At 36.6% G+C, this 20,415-nt stretch overlaps 1 protein-coding gene across 2 annotated transcripts in view; it reads right to left on the reverse strand.

Moving 5' to 3' along the window:
* The window catches only part of LOC121294262 (metallophosphoesterase MPPED2), a 40,523-nt gene extending 34,052 nt beyond the window's left edge, over positions 1-6,471 (reverse strand). Inside the window, exons 1-2 of one of the 2 annotated variants that reach the window (XM_041217824.1) lie at positions 6,218-6,471; positions 3,371-3,620 (exon numbers count right to left, since the gene is read on the reverse strand). In XM_041217824.1, coding sequence (XP_041073758.1) covers positions 3,371-3,498 — 128 coding nt within the window. In that variant the 5' untranslated portion in view covers positions 3,499-3,620; positions 6,218-6,471. Of the gene's footprint in view, positions 1-3,370; positions 3,621-4,993; positions 5,071-6,217 lie in introns of those variants that run through there. The other variant, XM_041217825.1, reaches the window with a different exon arrangement.
* Positions 6,472-20,415: the final 13,944 nt, after the last annotated feature.

Here is a 20,415-nt window from a genome sequence, read left to right on the forward strand (position 1 = left end):
TAAACCTAGCAAATATTAAAACACATTTAAGTTAAAATGCAGCTGTATCCTTATGAATATGAGAAAGTGAATGAATTTCCACAAAATCCTGGTACCAGGTTTTAAAAATAACCACCCCTAAAAGTAAGTAAATAATTCTGTTATTGAAAGTTATGCTGCAGGTCGAAATCGTTATTGAGAGAGTTGCTCAGACATTGTATCACAAGCTCCCCCACAAGAAGTTCCTGCCAGTGAGGCTGTGAAGAGACAACCATCTACCGCAAATGAGTGAGTCAGCAATCCATTCCTTCTAATTCCTTGACAGTGACTGACAGGCTGAAAAATCATCAATCAGTACTAATTATGACAGTTGCTTTGTTATAGAAGCACCTTTCCAACAAGGGCATGACTGAGATCACCAAAACTAATTTAGCTTAGGACCCCCCACCCCACCCCACCCACATCCTCATCCCATCTCCCCAATCCCCATCAAACCTAAATGATTTTCAATGAATACTGGCCTAGGCTACAACTGAACCGTTGACCTAGAAGTTAAAAGTTTACTGTTGGTATCGCTAATCAGCCACTCTGCCCCCTTTCTCAGTTTTTATTTCATACGATGTAACAAGCCCTTATATGCACAGTACAACACTTATAACTGCTTATACTCTGGATGACCACAGCAACATTAGCTTGCATACTTGTAATGCCTTCTGGGCCGCAGTGTCTAATTATCATATTGTGGCTTATAACAGTGGCTGTTTTTTAAAACCCACTTCCTTTAATTGCAGCCAGCCTCAATCTGCTAGAATAACAACTAAATACATGTTCGTATTATAATCCTGTATATGTTTTAGGGACTGTGAAACCCTTGTCAACAGAAGAATTAAGTTTCACCTCATGTTTTTAATATTGTGATTAAAAAAAAAAATTGACAAAAAAAATAAATAATGAACTATACGGTCAGTAACATCAGGGGTTTCTTTTGGGGGGGTGGGGTGGGGGTTCTGTTTTCTGTGTTAAAAAATGTACCCTTTTAACCGTGACTATTGGAATTTCATTAAACCAGAAATCTTCCAATTTACATCACTAGCACCATTAATATTTTACAGAAATATGTTTTAGAAAATGAAAAAAACTTTACAGCTGAGCCGCTAAGCAAATACTATGATGGGGATAGCATCTACACTGTTGTTGGAATGGGCTGCTGGAAATTGAGTTTCCTGCTTATCAACTCTCCTCAAAGCCACATGTGCCTGACAGCACTGCTCCCTCTGGCCTCCCAGTTAAAAAGAAAATACAACGATAATGATCACAAGAAAGACAAACATTTACCTTTTCTTATTAAGCTTGGAGGTGAAAACTGGAATTCATTTTTATTTACGTGTTTATTTTTTAATACCGAAGCACGCAAAGTCATTTTCTAAGAAGGCATGTCTCTGTCTTATCAGTTTGTGTTTAGAAGTCACTTGATTTAATAAGAAGCACATGTGGAAATGAATAATGAGGAATTAAATGTTTGCGTTTTAGTTAATGAACTGCTAGAAAGGGCAAGATACATGGCTACAAATGCACTACATACTGGAGAATTGTGCGTCCATTATATTAAACTGTTAAATTCTGGCATTTAACCATTTGCTAAAAGTACCGAAGTTTGTAATTATGCAATAGCTTAAGATGTGGTGTTTGTTCTATACTACGAGTAGGTTTCTCTCAAACAAATTTAATGGTTTCTTACTGCATCAAAAAAAACTTTCTAAGAACCAAAATAAGAAAGTGTGTGTGTGTGTGTGTGTGTGTGTGTGTGTGTATATGCGCACACAGACACTGTATATGAAATGGTAATGTACAATAAAGAGGCAGGAATTTCAAAAACTGCTTGCTTCAGCTTCACAGACAACACTAAAGGCCTACCACTGTTTTTCATTATTATTTAGACTGCATGGGACACAATCCTGACTCCCGGCACCTTATGCCAGCAAGGCCCAAACACTTGTTTGATATGAAAGTCAGGAAAGGCCTGCTTTCTATCACAGGATCTAAGAATATACAAAAAAAAAAGTCATTATTTTCTCATTCAATAAATGCAATCTAAGCTCTTTAAGTGTAAAAACTCATTACAGTACCACCATTTTCATTTAAGTGAGGGTATTTCACAACATCCTGGCTTCAACTCTTTGAGGTAAGGAGAGATAAAGAACAAATACCTAACACTCTTTTCAAGTCAACTGAACCGTTTTCCCAATGGAACAAATGTTTGATCAACTAACAACATATGAAATATACTGCCTCAGTCCAGCGGGTTGCAGGACAGGCCATCTTAAGTGTTTGACAGATTATCAGGCACTAATTGAAAAAAGTGTCACTGGTTAGTTTCTTCTTGGCCACTTCTGTTTCTTATATCAACTTCCACCAGACAAAGCAGAACATGTTAAAAAATGAGCTGTATGAACAGTTACTTAACCTGCCTGTGATACTGCAGACTCAGTAAATGAACTGAGGCTTCTTCCTTTCACAACTACAATTCATCTTTTGTATCATCAGGTTGTGTAAAACTAAAGATTTAAATAAGAATACTTCAGCAGGCCTTCTCAAGGGCCCTTGAAATCGTATTTCAACGAGGGATTATTATTTTTTTTTATGTGGCAATTGTCTGCCTTTTAATTGGATCCCATGATAGAAGAAATTAAACATTATGTCAATGACACATTTATTTAATTGTTAAGCTCTCAGCATTTACTTTTTCAATAGGTAAGAAAATTAGCTTCCCACAGTCTTGTATCAAAATGCATTGGCTAACCAAACCCCTTCCCCACAGACCAGCATTGGTTCAAAGCATGGGATTTACATACCCTTGTCTGGGAATGGACTATTGGCTATTTGAATGACATGGGTAATATAGCTCTAGTCTAATTTGGAATTTAACACTGGTTTATACTTGATAAAGCTCAATTCAATTTAATATACTAATAGAAATAAAACATAAGATATCATAGAGAGTTTTTATGAAGGACTTTCCCATCAAACTTATTTACCTTTTAGAAAAGTATACTTCTGCACTGCACTAGATACAAAATTCTGATTTGATTTTAACAATATATGTGATTAGGTTTACAGATTCACCAATGCAGAATTGTTTAGATTATCAAGCAGCTTATCATAGGATTGTCATACGTCAATTGCTGATTTTAGCAGGGTAAAACTGGGCTATGGTGTGAATCAACTAAGCTAAAACCTGCCTAGGTCTGTGTGTGTGTTTCAGCCATCTAATCTAATCTGGCTGTTTTCATGTATGTATGTATATGTATATGTATGTGTGTATATATATATATCAATAGAAATGAAAAAGGTGCAGGACTTCAATAATAAAAGTGATTTAAAGTGAACTTACATGTGCACATGAGGGGGCTGGAATCGGCTCTGGTTGATGTTGTAGTGGGTAAAGGCCTGGGTAGGGTTGGCGCTGTACTCATCCACGCTGATGGTAACTTTGCCCTGGGATGGAATGCCATGAGCCATCCTTCCGTCTTTTGGACATGAGCAATTCACAAGTATCCAGGACAAATTACTGCAGCAGGCATAGTTCAGAATCCCAATTCAGAAACTAAAAAGGACGACCAGCTTCAAAACCACGCCACAATCTGCAGAGAAAACAAAACAGAAAGCAGGGAATATGGAATAGAAATTATTTTTTTTTCAACCAGATAACAAACAGATTAAATCAGATAGCCAAACAACTTGTTAAATTATAAAATCAGTCTGTCACAACATCTTAGTGATTCTCAAGTAAAATTTCATTGAAAAAGCCAATATCCAACCAACTGGATCCTTCAAGTACAATGCACTTAGGTACTGCAGCTTGTGTTGTATGTTTAAATTAATGTACTTTTAATATAGAAACAGTTTTATCTGTGATTCCATGACAGTCTTTGCATGCAAAACAATAATGTCAACTGAGATAGATACCAGGCCTACCTGTGATGATCCACCTGACTAAGAAACGTTTAAACCTATTAAGATAAATAAGAAGTTCCTAGAATTAAAAAGTATAATTACTGGGCACCATTAAATGTCTTACTAAAGAAAACCACGTTTCTTTGTGTATTTTTTAAAAGTCTATTTATATTCCATGTTTTCACGTCTTTAATTAGATGACACGCACCACATTACAATATAAACACACGCTAGAAACTGTAATCAGCCAAATTTTTTTTTTTTTTAAATATCTTCGTTGTACCAGGTAAAAGTGTAAACTAAAGTTATTTTTGTAATCATGTTCCACAAACAAACAATTAAAAAACGTTTTTGTTTTGGTTGACTTTGTCGTAACTATACAATGAGGTGTTACCGTTAGCACAACCACAACTAGAACAGTGACATAATGTTAACACTTGCAGGCCACACATTATAACAGCGCTTGAATACAGTGCATTCAAGACCTCACAGATCAGACAGGGTGCAAACCGTGTTCAACCAACCCTATTTATTTGACCTGAGATTTAATTTAAGGTACACTGATAAAAATGACATTCTAAAATACAGCACCGTACGACAACCACGTTCTAGAAATACAGTATGTTTTTGTTTTTTTTAACGAATAAAATAAACACAAATCACAAACATTTTACATGACATGTAATACCTCTGTATAATAGTACTAGTACTCACCAAAGAATATCAGACTAAACTTGAGAAAGAAAAGTTACAGATAACCTCAGTATATATTGTGTGCAGCATTCTAGCTTCATATTCAGGCACTAACGTTCACTAAACAATTACAAAAGCTACACATACATACATACACACACACACACACACACACACACACACACACACACACACACACACACACACAATACAATGAATTACAAGATGGCAATAGTAAGTAATAAGGTTGTTTTCATTTTAAACTCTACAATGCATCCACAAATCCTTATTCAAGGATTTAAAATATATAATTAAATATAAATCATTCAAATATTGTAATTAATCTGAAAACAGTAATCCCCCTTACATTTCAGGCACTGACTCTAATCCATCTGCGTGCTGCCGAAGGTGTGCTTTCTTTCAGTCCGTCTAGAAGACTCCCTCTCACGGACTGAAGCTCAGACTCAACCCCCTAGCGTTCGCCTGCTTGTCCCTGATTGATTATAATCAGCAGCCAATGGGGTTGACAGCGCACCCTCCTCTGGCTTTTGTACAGATCCCCTGCCCAATGTCATTCATTTTAAGCGATCCACGACACTACTACTCGATCGTTACTATCAAATAAAAAAAAAAAATGCCAAAAGCAGCTTGGGTTCAGCTGAGGAGGCATATTTCATGCATTTCAATAGTTCTGACATAGAACTGGTTTCCTTTTTACAGAAGTCTGCGATACACGATGCTGCTGCTGTACAGTGTTGTATTTCAGTTGCGAATTCATATAATATTTAATGCACATTCTCCGCGGTCAATCCCAAACCTACCAATTACATTTTACTCCAGCTTTGTCACTTTCATTCAAATCCCTCCCTCTGTATTAAGGCCTCTAAGATAGCTATTTCAGAGCCCTTAACAACTACCAAATTATTGTTCCGTTGTAATGTAAACGTTTCTGAAACAAATGTTGTAAGACATAGTCACTGTGTGCATTACACTTTTGTAACACTTCACCTTTTTCAGATTGTAAATACAGATTCTTGCAATTACTGTACACAGTTTACCATTGTGCGATAAACATAACTTGATATTCAAATCTTCTGGTTGAATTTTAAGTGCCCCTTTGTATTTAGCAACAGATCTTACGGTTCGTGTTATGTAATAAACCCTGGCATGTATCGTTGTCGATTAAGCATCATTTTAACTTTGAAACTGACAGTTTAAAAAAAAAAAAAAAAAAAAAAAAATTAAAATAAAGTAAACACCACGCAAAATAAATAAATAAATAAATAAACAAATAAAACATCTGCAAACCACTTTCGCAAGAAAGGGAAAAAAATATGAGAACTTAATAGCTGACACCCCACAGAACAAAATAATCTCCTAAAATAAATTAGTGTTATTAAAATACAATGTTAACCAATTTACAACTATGGGTTGGATATAAAATAATGCGGCGATCAACGGTATATGCAACAACCGCCACACTAGACTCTTGATCTTCCTCCTTGTAAATGACAAGGCACCTCTAACCTACGGCTTTGTGTGTGTGTTTTTTTTTTTTCCATGCAATTTTCTCGCTAATCGGAGTGAATACCTTTCCTGTGGCTGTAATGTGTCCCAGGGTTGCCCTCTCCGTTGTTAGAGACGCCGATCCATGGAGAATGAATGCCGATTTGGGAGGCTGGAAGGTTGAGGTTGGATCAGGCAGGGCAGAACCTTCGACCCTAAGGGACCCTCGGCTAGCTCGAGTGGAAATGAGACACAGGCAGAAACACAGAGAGGGAGAGAGCGAGAGAGAGAGAGAAGAGAGAGAGAGAGCAGCCTCGATCTGGGAGAAAGGAGCCCGAGAGAGCAGTGCAGTGAGAAGGGACTGCCACTGGGGTCAGAGAGCAGAGCACGATCTCACATACACAGCACACCGTGTACACAGCGCAGTACTGAAACAATGCGTTCCTTCCTGGAGGAGATTTCTCGAGAAACTGTACTCTGCAATTTTGACCTCCCCCACATTATAAGAAACCATAAGAGTTCCCCAATTTATCATGCATGAAATATTTAAATATTGCATTTCCCCGGGCAACGCCGGGTACTTCAGCTTGTGTGTGTGTGTGTGTGTGTGTGTGTATGTATATACATATATATGTTTCATTTACTGTGCCTGCTTTTATATGACTCACAGACTGACTAGCAATCAAGGAAGTGGGGCTACCTTTGGGGGAAACAAATGGGACTTTCAACAAGGTGCATTTGCTAGTAGAAAACAAAGAAGACTAAACAACAGAGTAAATAGCAAAAGCTTTAAAAAACACAGAGGCACTAATGTTGGAGTGAAAGCAAAAAATGCAGAAAAGGAGCATGCTATACTGTAGTATATCACAACGGCATTAACGATCTGCCATGGGGCTATAGTAAAGCAATGCAGAAATGCATTAAGAAAAGACATTGCAGGCCTAATAAGTATCCGAGAGACGACCACAAAGCACGCTCAACCAGGTTTGAGAGTGCACAAGGTCAGATGCTACATACCAATACCCAAGAGTTACAGCAGTGCAGATGGATGGGGAATGGAAGCCTATTTGCAGGACGAATATGGACACAGGATACTGTACCATACTAATTCTTTAAGTCACATGATTGTCAGATCCTGTTCTTACAAGGGATTTCCCTTATGGTTTAATTCGTATCATCCCTTGTGAACTAGCACCATGCATCACCTTGGTTAAGCCAACATTTAACTAGTGGGTATGTTTGTTTATTTTCTGCTAGAAATATGACAGATCTTTAAGTCTAATACTGCATAACACTGCAAGAACAATTGGAGGCATTATGTTTTAATCCATATTGGCATCAAAACGAAATAAAAACTTTACAACATGTAGAAGTATTTCAAACCAAGGGCAAAACTGCTACTGAAATGTCAGAGTAGTCCATGGATACAGTAAAGGCTGTAAAAAGCAGAGAACCACATTAGTGCAGTGTGAAGTCAGATATTACTACTGTGTTGAGGTCAGGGAGCAAAACACACAGGGAAATAAAGAATTAAAAACGCTGCAGTATAGAAGCTCTGTAGTAGATCTGCCACTCAGTTCAGGGATCTCCAAAGGCTGGGTGTAATGGATATAGAGTGTTTAAGATTATAGAAGTGTAGCTGCATTGTGAGAGGGGACGAGTGCTGGGGCGAAGGCGTAGTGGAGCATTGAGATGATACACAGCCTTCTGAATATAGAAATGTAGTAGTGCATGAGTGGATCTGACACAGCAGCCAGGGAGCAGGGGAAAGAGAGAAGATGGGCTGTCTAAACATACAGACATTTAGAAATCAATGTACTTGCTGCCTGCAGCAAGCCTCTGAGAGGACATGGCAGGCATAGGGAAATGTATTGCATTCACTCAATAGTTTTGTGCAAGCCACTGCAGCATATTTTCGATTTATTTTCAACACAAGAGTTATCCCTCATCACAATCCTGCATCAGTCAATAATGCATTTACAGCGTTTGGGCACTGGCTGGCAGTGTGTGCAATACAAAATCTCATTGGAAATAAACATAAATTAAAACAGTGATAGCGGGGAAATTGTTTATGACATACTACTTTTCCCACCCTTTGTAAATGTCTTTTAATTAGATGAAAAACCAAATGAAGAGCTACTAATAAAGTGAATTCATTAACCTCATATTTTATGATTCAGATAATATTAAATACAATAAGCCAGGCTAAGCTGTGGCCCATAAGATATAAGACCATTTTGCTTTAAGCCAGTGGTGCATTTAGCCAGTACAATATTATCAAAGGTGTTGAGTCTTGGGTCATGCACGATTGAAGCTAGCTTATTTAGCATATTTCTAGTAATCTCATTATGGATCTCATGAACCTCTGTCTACTCTGGTTTTTTTATAGTAATTTGGCTCCCAGGCCTTAGTCTGTTCCAGATTAACGCAGGATGTAACTAGAACACTGTTTATTCAGTAAAATAAGATGTGACTTAAGTCTGAGGACAATATTTTGAAATGACTACTGTAAAGATATTTCTTGCTGCTTTTTCTATAGTTTTCATTCATAAAAAATGAGAACAAACTTTGGTCTTGCTTCAAATCCTGAGCTCTTGCAGCAAACAACATCTATCTATATAGATAGTTATCCATCTATAACCAAAATCACCATGTGTTTTTTCATTCATTAATCAACATTTGCACAATCCAACACTGTTTAAACCACCTGGGTTATATTTGCAATGAAGTACAGTAGCAAGCCGTAAATACACTGTCAATATCCCTGTTACATCACAACCCCGCAGTAACATAAGCTAATTTAATATGAATACTTCAATTCAATAACAGACCATTCTTAAAGCTCCAGAGTATTTCTGTTTTTTGGTAAAAGTTGTTTTTTTCAAGATAAAGTATAACTGTTTGGAAATCTTGTTATTACATTGACTAAGAAATGAATAAATCAGCTGCTTGACACACAGCATGGCTTGACTAACACTGAAGGGCACTGTGGCTTTCTATCCAGGAATGTGAGCTATAAAGCAGCCCATTGTCTAAATTCCATTAATATCCTCAAAACTGGTTTGTTTTTTTTATAATATCAGGTTACAGTAGATCTAATATAAAATACTACATATGATCTGTTATGTAAGATTGAAGCCACACCATATGAGACTGTTTAACCTTCAGCTCAGTGTAAAGTGCAATTCACAATCAGATACCTTAAAGCAACCCTATAGGGAATGCTGCGATAAAAAAAAAAATTAAAAAGAGAATTATATATATATGTATATATATATATATATATATATATATATATATATATATATATATATATATATATATATATATATATATATATATATACACACACACACACACACACACACACACACACACACACACATAGATATATATATATATCAACTGCCAGTACAGTACATAATCTGCTCCATTAAAGTTAATTGAGAATCACTCAATAACTCAGCAAGCATTATTGGCCACTGGACAGTCTTGGTAAGAGGCTTTATTTCTCTGATATCTTACAAATGTAACATGAACGTCCTTATAAAAGTTTACCATGATAAATATGTACTGTGGCAAATGCAAAAATCCAAAGCTTCATGTTTGCACTATGTTACTGCACTATACTATGCTTTTTATAACCTTTTGTTAGGTGAAATAATATTTTATTCATGGCTCAGCTATGCTTACAGTGACTTTAACAAAACTCCAAATGTCAAGACAAAAAAAAAAAATCATGAGAAACCTTTTTTGTTTTTAATTAATACACAATTATTATTATTATTATTATTATTATTATTATATTATATCATAATAATATATAATTACCCAATCCTAATGGGTATTAAGTTATAATTAAGATCTTACCGACCCATGACATTGAGTGGCTGTGGTCGACTGTAACCAGAAGTCCAGAGGTAAGTCCACCTGGTTCATTAGACCAATTTTTCGGACGATAATTTTTTGAAAAAAGCATTGCAGTAAAAAACACACAACAATCAACTTCAATAAAATTGTTAGTTTTGAAGTTAAGTTTAACCAATACGTTACACTAATATGAAGGTTCATGCCGATGTGTGTTGGTATCTTCTTTGAGTAACTAGTTCGCTAACCCAAGTTTTACTGGTGTAACAATACACGTTATTTAGGTGAAGTTTACATACGTTATAACTGCAACTACTACTACTTCAAATATATGGACAATATATAGGTATATATCGATATATATATATATATATATATATATATATATATATATATATATATATATATATATATATATAGACACACACACACACACACACAGGGTGATTAGAAAGTAAGTTTACCACATCAACGCACTTACTTATTTGTGTTAAACCTTAACCCTAACCTAAGGCTTTACAATGGTAAGTTCAGTTTGTCATTTACGTTTTCTTACTTTTAAAAACCTAAGGAACAATACTACAAACAATATACAGCAGCTTTGTTAGAGTTCTCCAATGCTCTCTGTGCTGCAGTGTTCCTTTGAAATGCAGTGTATAAGAAATGAAAGGTTCTACTGCACTACGAAACAGTACAGGTGCCAAAAAAAAGGGAGCAGGAAATACAGAGAGAAAGTAGGAAAACGATGGATTTAAAACAACAAGAGCTGGATGAGGGGATGAGGATTGACTGAATGCTGCCAGAGAATAAAGGGTTCAATCTTACCCAGGGGTAGCACGTCAGGGACATCTTGAACTCCTATTGAAAATCTGACCATTTGTTTTTGTTGTAGTTGAATTTAAATGAATGAGAAAAAAGAAACCACGATTAGGTAGATGCTGTGAAATATCACCTACTTAATAAAAGGTCAAAAACAATTGAAAAGCAAGGCCAAAAAGGGCAATTAAAACCTTTCCTTGTCTGAAGTTCATTTTCTCAGAGCAGCCTTGATATATTATTGAGAAATGTGTTGTGATCAAATGAAGAAAAGTATGACATTGCTTTTGAATGGTTGGTTTTAAACCAACCACAAAAAAGATGGCATTTGTCATTATGCACAGGCGTTTTCTACAAACAAAAATACAGTTTTGCTAAATAGCGTAAGTGCTTTTTTTCTGGACATCCCAGAGTGTGTTAAATGGGTGAAACAGAGTTAAGTTGTTGATCGACCATTTGCAAAAAAAATAAATGCATATTTACTTTCTGTGGTACAGTAGGTCTCCATCTGACCCACATCATTTTCTATAAAAGCTCATCATTAGCACTGTACCCCACCCCAAAACAATTAATGGCTCAGGTGGGTCGTATCAGGAATATGGGCTAACTCATTATGATAAAGGTGGGACTGAAATCCGGTTTGGATCATACCTCTAAGTTCCCCTAAGTAAAAAATAAATCGTATAAAACAAAAAAGGATGTTTGGATATATGTTTAATGTTAATGAGAGGTTAGGTTAGGAAATAGAGGGTTGGTAAGCCTTAGCTGTAACATATACCATTCCACGAGTTAAAACCAAGCAGCCAAACAAAGACAGTGTTTTATTTCTGGACTCAAGGCTTTTACATTGCCAGGCAGAACATAAATGATTTACAGTTGTTTAATGAACCAGTCCAAACAGAAAATAAGATGCATGGCCCAGTCAGACATTATCTCTCGCTATTTTGGGATCTTGCGTCGTTTTTAGACCACTGCTTCCCCATTTCTCACTAATCAGATTGGCATTCTAGGCTCCAGGAGCAGATAACACAAGTGTATGTATAACCTGTAAATGATTTATACTGTGGTTAACAACAAAAGCAGTTTATTGCTCTGCTGGTAGAGGGAAGCATAGACAATATCAACTCAAAACGCAGCCTTAATCACAATCTGCTAGTGCACTGCATGATGGCACATAGGTAGACTTTCTTTCTATTTTTTCAGGCAGCTGCAAGAGCCTTTAGCCTTCCTGTGTAAATGAACAGTACTGAGATGCATAATCAACTGATCTAAGTAGCTGTGGATATAAATTAAAATAATACATTTAGGGGCCCAAGGTTATGGAAATCAAACATCCAACCATGCATGTTAGTCTCCTTAGTTCAAGTATGTCTGTAAAAATATGGAAAAACTCAGGAAAGTTCATAAGTGACACATTATATTTCACAAAATATGATTGTATACAAATATGGAAAAGTTACTAACCCTAAAGACAGTATAGAGAAATGCTGCTTCTACAATTAATACATTTTGATTTTGTTATCTTCACCTGTACTCAAAATAGTGTCCCCTTTGATGCCAAGTACACTAATCAAATTACTTACTGTTGAAATATGTATAGAGGTTACCCTGTTGGGATTTCATGTTCATTTATGGATAATCCCTACCATTGAGCTGGGGTAATTAAGATTCAGGGGACTTAAAACACAGCACTTGCTTATTTTACACTGGTATAGATTTGTAAATCTTCTATCCTTAGACACCTAGACAGGAGGAGCATTCCCTTACTTGTCCCTGTTTTATTTTCAGACCTACTGTATAACATGGCCTAAAGTGCTGTTTATAACCTCCCACTGCTGCATGTAGGCTGACGGAGAGATGTAATGACAAGCAGATTTTAAAGGCTGAATGTTAGAAAACTACCCTGGCAAACCGTCTTTTTTTCTGATAAAAGAGAGTGAACAGAAGGCTAAACTAAGGACACATTTTGTAAACAAGACACCGTAATATTTTAGAAAAAAAATACAACATCATGCTGCTCCACCAAGCACAGCAGTGGTAATTGTGATATAAAATGAAGGGCTTTGAAAACTTATTCTGTAAATGGGAAAACCTTGTTTTACTTTTAGGCTTCAGCCTGTCACCTGACCTGAAGAACCCATGTACAGTATAACTTCAAAGTTAAGCAAGCTGTTACAATACACAAAACACAACACATGCATGTATCTGAATTTGATTTATATGTTCTCTGTTTTGGTGTTGTTCAATATATTGTTATAAATGTGTTATGAAAATGCTCCAGCACCTCTAAAGGAACAAGATTTTCGATCAGCTCGCTTCCTTGTGGGAAGCAATCAGATATATAAACAAATATAGTCTGTTCATGAAATTTCACATGTAGGTACTGGGACTAATAGAAAATATTGTATTGATACATCTGAATCAAGAACTAGCTGAATAAAAATACGAGAAAAACAGCGACCTCTTCGTAATAAATGCCAAAGACCATTACATGCAGACATGCAAGTTTTGAAGACACGATGCCCGGTCAAGCAAATATGTATGTCGTGTGCAAAAAAGTCACACTGATGGATGCCTGAGAGATGGTAGCTGCTTTTTCACACAGCAACAATACCTGAATGCTCTATGGGCCTGTGGTAGGAGGCTACCTGCCACCTTGCCACTTTCAAAGCTTCGGTCAGTTGTTGGTTGGAAGAGATATCAAAAGCAGCTCAATTTTTTCATCATAACAATTTAAGTTCCATGGGTAGCAACACTGTGATGGCAAAGCATTGCAGGTTTTTCTTAGCCCTTTAGAAAAGGGAAATTCCTCTCTCACTGGCATTAAGGGGGAAAACTCACAAATGCTTATTATTATATTAGAATTCTATATAAAAACAGATTTGAATTTGTTTAATTTATTTTTGATCTGATTGTCAGAAGAGAGTATTTGACCTTTTAGAAGTTTTATCCCTAAACAGAATGCTACCTTAAACATGGTATTTAATATGGGTATAGAAAAATATTTATATAAGAAAGTAGAACGAGGTTTGGAAATCAGCCTGCCAATCTATAATGAAATTTAACTGATAAATGCTCCAAGAATTCTATGGAGATTTATTTTTTACTGTCATCTGCAGATAAATATAAGCCTTGCGTTACTGTGCAAACCAAACCTATCCATTCTCCTGGGCCTTTCACCCCTCAAATCAATAGATGTCTAGAGCATCAGATGCAAAGGTGTAATGTATTACATCAAAGTCATTAGTCAGGTACTGTATCGCATAAAAAACCTTAGACAGAGAGAAAAAAGAATGAAGGAAAAGAGAGAAGGCTGTGAAATACAAACTTCCAAATAAAACAGCACATACTATATATATATATATATATAATATATATATATATATATATATATATATATATATATATATATATATAGCTGCCATATACAGTACTGCATTGATGCACGACTGAATCAAGTATTGGAGGAGAAGTATACAGTATGACAATGCTTCTTCATATATCAAAAATCCATCTCGACGATCAATATCCTGTATGCTGGACACCATATAAAATAGCATTTATCGAAAACTTAAAATAAACATATAAATAAATAAATATACGTCGCAACCTTGTCGTTTCTAAGCAACATTTAGCTTTGTCACGTTGTGTGGCACAGACCATAACTGCGAACCTCACTCAGGGGATTAGCCCAGCACCTGGTATGTTCTGGTTGCTAAGATATTTGTTCCTGTTTAAGAAAATTGCCATGTTTTACCCTGTCATCCCTCAGGCTTCATCTTTTAGACAAGGGGCTGCCAGATAATGGAGTGTTAAATGTCAAGGCAAATGCCTCTGAGTATGAAATGCAACAGAAAGGCTTTAATTTTACTGAACCTTCATTCTGGAAACCCAGCTTAGGCTAATCACTCAAAACACAGCCTGCCTTGCCTTACTATTGAAGCTGGGAACCTTTTAAACACAAACACCTCACTCCAATTTACAAATATTGTTGAGAGCAAAAATATATCTTCCCAGAAATAAAGTATGTACAGGCGCCTCTGTGGCTGGGAACATGCATTCCCCCAATGATCAGCCTTGCTGATTACTGAAGTATTTTTGCCATTTTAAATATAGTGATGATTTCTACCTCTGTAACTCTAAATTAAAATAACTTCAGGAGTGGCAGCCTGTCAAATAGTGGGGAATTCAGGTAATCAAACAAGGAATCTGAACTACAAACAAGGTAATCGAATTAAAGAAGAATGAGTGGTGTTTTATATAGCAGCATGCTGAAAGCAATTCTGTGTCTAACTACGAGAGCCTCAAAAAGGAATTAAATCATGTGTGAAGCCTTGGTCTTTCTCTGCATTTCCAATGTCTAAGCTCTCAATACTAAACACATATTTTCTATTTGAGTGGCAGTGAAATACAATCCTCCTGTCCTCTGAAGAAGGAGTTCAGGACCGCAAAGGGGCCAATCTGAAGGAAATGTAGATTTATTTTGAATTGTATTACTATATGCCTCAGCCACAGGAACTGGACCACAAGGAAAACACAGAGGACTTACTTCTCAAATGTCCTTGTGAGCAATCATTTCACAGACGTAGATCTTCCATTCAGTATAAGACAAGTCACAGTGATAGCATTCTGAGTGATCGATTGTTATACAACTGGGATAAGCTGTAAAAAGCCACTGTACATATTGTAAAACCAAATGGTATGTGATATTAACAGCAATAAGCCAAATGTGTAACATGCCTGTGTGATAATGTCTGATTGTTACATCAAACAAACATCACTACAGGGCCAATAAAATGACACCCAAAAAATGTTTCTCCAGCTCCAATGTCCGAGAAAGGCAGACAGGATCCTTTTCAGCCTACACAGGGGGTGACAAGCTTACTCAGACCAGACCTAGAATCTCGCCGAGAAACTGGGCTTCAGATCTTATTCACACTAGGTTTGCTGAAATTGCAGTCAATGTTCTGTCCAGCAGAGCATTGGTTTGTTCGTGGCATGCAGCTGTACTCATATGAAATTGCAACAACAGCAGGATGTTCAGTTTGAGCCAGCTGAGCTGTGGATTGGCATGCGAAACTAACGGAGCTCCAGCCTGCTACCAGATTGCGAATGATAGCAAACACAACAATACCTGTCTGTATGATCCCACTTGTTCCTGTGTGCAAAGGAGAAAGCTATTTGTAGGGTAATACTAAATCATGACAGTTACTTGCACTGGAAAGTAGGATAGAAGTGTAATAATGACATTGGCATTGAATACAGCTGACTAACATACAAACTAAATACATCTAGATATACCATGTGCAAGGTCTGAAATGTAGGTTTCGTTGTCTGCAAAGATTACCCTTACCAAATAATCTTCAATGACGAAGCAGTGGCATTTTTTTTAAATTAATGGCAGTGCAATTCCAGTGGTATGAAGAAGGGTACCATATGCATGAGAGCTTGGATCCATATCAGGATCACTGTGTAAACCCCTTTTGTTGCCATAGCTATTATATATGTATTAGCCTAATTGTATTTTTCACATTTATCTGTGAAGGGAGGCAACAAAATATTTCTAACTATTCAGGCCAAATAAATGGACACAATTACTGAACAGTGTTTCTAAAAACATGCTACATATTTTTGTTTGAGTCCTGTTTTTGTTACTGTTTTATTTATCTCAGACCAGGCTGTGGAAAGTGCCTACAGACAGCACTGTTGTTTTCTCTTCCTCTCCCTCTCCCTTTCCCTCTCCCTCTCCCTCTCCCTCTCCCTCTCCCTCGCTCTATCTCCTCACTGCCTTGTCAGGGGGGTTCACTGACACAATTGACAGTTCTGACACCACCAATCAGCTTTTACTCAGCAAGGTCACTGATCAGACCTGGCTTCTGATTGGCTGCTGCAGCTCAGTCTGTTATTAGTGTCTTGTTTGATCAGAGGCAGGAGGAGGGCTCCAATCAAACAGAGAAAAGGTCCTGGGCAAGGTAATTAAATCCTGTCAGAGGCAATTATCAGCTCCAGGGGCTTGACTCGGGCTCTGAATGCAGATGATCAGGAGGTCTTGTCTTTTAGAAATTCAGGAACACTTGGCATAGTTCACTCAGACTCCATGATAACGGCAGTAACTGGAGGCAGCTTATTCTGCTGAGACACAGCACCAGTTCAATGTTTGTTTCATAAATGTAATTTAATCTTAAAGGCCATTAAAAATTTCTCCCTAAATGAAGGGGATAGAGTTGGGGAGCAACAATAAGGGCACGTGCACTTTAAACTTGCTGTAATCTCCAGAGATAGAATGATTAAATGTTACCAGACTGTGCTTTGAATGGCTACTGGCAAACATGTGAAAAAATATGCAAACTGAATTGAACTATGGCCTTTTAATAACATTCTGTAATAATGGCATTGTCTGGATAAGTATTTCATATAATACATCTATCATTTTTGTGTTTAAGGCATCTAGGGTAATCCGATGGGCTCTAGGCAGTATATTGGAATTCAGCAGGAATTAACTATTTTTTTCTTCTGCAGGAACACAGCTGGCTTTGGAGCAGCAAGTCCCGGAAGAGTGTTTGTTTGTGAGCAGATCTATCAAATACATGAGGATTCTGAATATGTGAATTCTAAATTGTAATTCTCACCTAAATTCCTAATCTAATATCCGTTATCTCGATGCCATCCAGCAAACCAGTCATTGGGTAATTGTTTGAGTTAATAAAATAATATATTGTTTAAATTAAATTTGTGTAAAATTAGTTTGGGTCTTTTAAAAAAAATATACATGCCTGCAACAATGTCAGAGACGCATCTGGAGCGTATGACCTTCTGTTGACCTCAGAAATACTGATTAAATGAATACATCTATAAACCAAAGGAGGTTAATCAATAAACACTCATTTTAAAAATGTGAGTCTGCACATCTTCACAGTAGTGGGCAACGTGAATTGGTAACCCCTGTTGGGAAATGAAACATTTCTATGGCTTGTCTGGAGACCACCAACTGAAGCAGAATTGAGTCAGTTTGTTAAAGGATCCTGCATGGGTTCCGATTCTCAGCCTCACGCAGAGTGCTGACATTCCCAGCAAGAAAATACAGAAGGCAAAGTGGCACTGTTGGTATGTGCACTTTGTGCATCTGGTGGCCTGGGATGGAATAGGACTTAGGTAGGTTACAGAGAAATGGATTTATTGAATTGGCAGAGAACTCACTTTAACCGTACATCAAATCCTGTAAATGGCAAGAACATTTTAGGCATTTCCAATACTAAATCAAAACGCCATCGAATAGCTATTATCTTATTTGTCCTTTGATAAACAATATGTCCAATGATCAGCAAGGAAGGAATTTATATCTTACTATTATGTCCCTTCTGAGCGCCAGAGTTCGCCCTCTGATCCCCAGCCTCCATCGGCTTTTTGGTTTTCTCTAACAGAGAGGACAGCTATCCTGCCCCCCTGCCCATGGCTTCCTTTCCTTCAGCCTCTCCACTTACCTGCAAGCTAATTTATGGGCATGGGTACCTGGAAAGGCGAAACCAAAGACCAAAAATATGTAGTGTAAAATATGTATAATGTGTTGTCTATTCTATGTTGTAATAGATAATTTGTCGTATTAGTTTCCTCAACTGAACAGGTATTCCATCCACATGAAAAAACACCAACAAGTTCAGCACAATTGGCACTTGTGTGTCAGCTCCAAAAAAGTGGTCACGTCAGGACGTGATGGGCCATGTAATGCTCATGGCCAGGGTTGGTAATGCTCAGACAATAAGGTATATGGTGTATATCAAAATTGTAGGAAGGGAAGCTTGTGTTCCACAGTTATTCATTACAGCTGTTGCTCTCTGCAAAATGACAGGAATATGCAGATACAGATTAGAATATTGGAAAGCACCAGGGAGAACAAAAATGGTGCCTAGGACTGCAAAGATACTGCTTTAGAAATATGATTTAAAAAGGTCAAAACCAAAAATCATGGTTTGGAACAATTGTTCAATTGTTTATCGATTGTGTATCGTTTTGCTACACAATTTTGAAATGCCCAGTTCTCACTGCTGCACTCCACTTACCGATCAGGAGGACTGTCCTCTGTTTTTACAACTACTGCTAATTAGCACTTATTAGTTAATAAAGATGCACGTCATTATTGTTCTTGTGTTGTCGATTTTTTGACCTTTGTGTTCTGGAGTTTTTAACCTCTAACCTGTTAATTAAGATGAACGAATGAATTAATCCATTAAATAATTAAAAGCCCCAAAAAAAGGTTTTGATCTAAAGGAGTGAGGTAATGTGGGCCAAAGAAAAGAACAAATTACAAATGACATCATGACATATATGTGTGTGTGTGTGTGTGTGTGTGTGAACGAATGCTTTATTCAGTCACCAAACAATTGCATTTTTCCTGTTTGTTTGTTTAGATTTTTCAATATATTTTTTCAATTTGTTATATTTCCCTTATAATGGAAAGACTGAAAAACAAATATTGTGAAAGAAACTCAATTAACAGTTAAAAAGTACAGAATAAGTAGCAATAGCAGAGTTATATAAACTATTTGCAACGTTTAGAAAATGAACTTTTCAGTAATTAGATTTTTGCCTCTTCTGGGAAATTCATTGAAAACTGCTTGTTATTTATTTATTTTTTTATCTTTTTGTAAAGCAAGACAATTTGCAGATGATCAGATGCAATTATTGATGTGAAGTAAAGAATTTGATCTGGAAGCACAAACCTATGTTGATTTAGATAAAAGAAAAATACAAAAACTAGAACATTTGAAATATCTTTTTCTTCAGGTCTCATTGTTGCTTGAATGACCTTAACTAGGAGCTGAAAAGCAAAGCTGTAAACACAGTAACTATTCTTTTTTCCTTCTTTCTGTCTGTCTGTCTTTCTTTCTCTTTCTTTTTTACTCCTGCAACTAAAAAAAAGAGAACTAAATAATACAAATAATTCTATAAAATGAGTTGTTGGCTTACAATCTACAATACAATACACAAGCCTTTTTCTTCTTTGTCAGCGCTTTGAATATTACATTCCAGATATCACACATATCTGCTGGAGATTTCATCAGAGCAAAGGCCCAGGGCTGAGCTCAAATCACTGTTCCATTATGTTCCAAAGAAAAAAAATCAATAACGTGCAATTAAACGCAAAACAAATTCCCCGTGGAGCTGCGAAGAAATCTGTTATGTATTAAATTCATCCCCAGTCTCAGCCCGTACAGGTGCATGGGATTTCAATTCTCTCAGAACATTTCCAACTAATCTGGCACTAGCACACAGCCAAGCATCTAAACCAATTGTAAAGTTAGCTCTATGAATGCAAAAAACTTCTCTATTGATCCGTTGTGGAATCCATTTGAAAGCAAACGCTAAAACAACATACCCTGTGGAGAAATGGCCCGTTGTTAAAAAATAAGACGACTTGTTCCATTTTGTGCACAAAGAATGCCTTTAATGCCTTTAGTAAAGTACACTTGGTTAAAGGTTACTGTCTAGGACATGTACTCTAAAATCTGTTCTAACTTTTCCTTCAACATGATCAGATATTTATTGCATAACAGATAAGACAGCACTAAGAATTTAATTTATTGCATAATATCTACAGTCTAG

Source organism: Polyodon spathula, chromosome 19, assembly GCF_017654505.1.
Source record: "Polyodon spathula isolate WHYD16114869_AA chromosome 19, ASM1765450v1, whole genome shotgun sequence".
Classification (NCBI taxonomy): Eukaryota; Metazoa; Chordata; class Actinopteri; order Acipenseriformes; family Polyodontidae; genus Polyodon; species Polyodon spathula.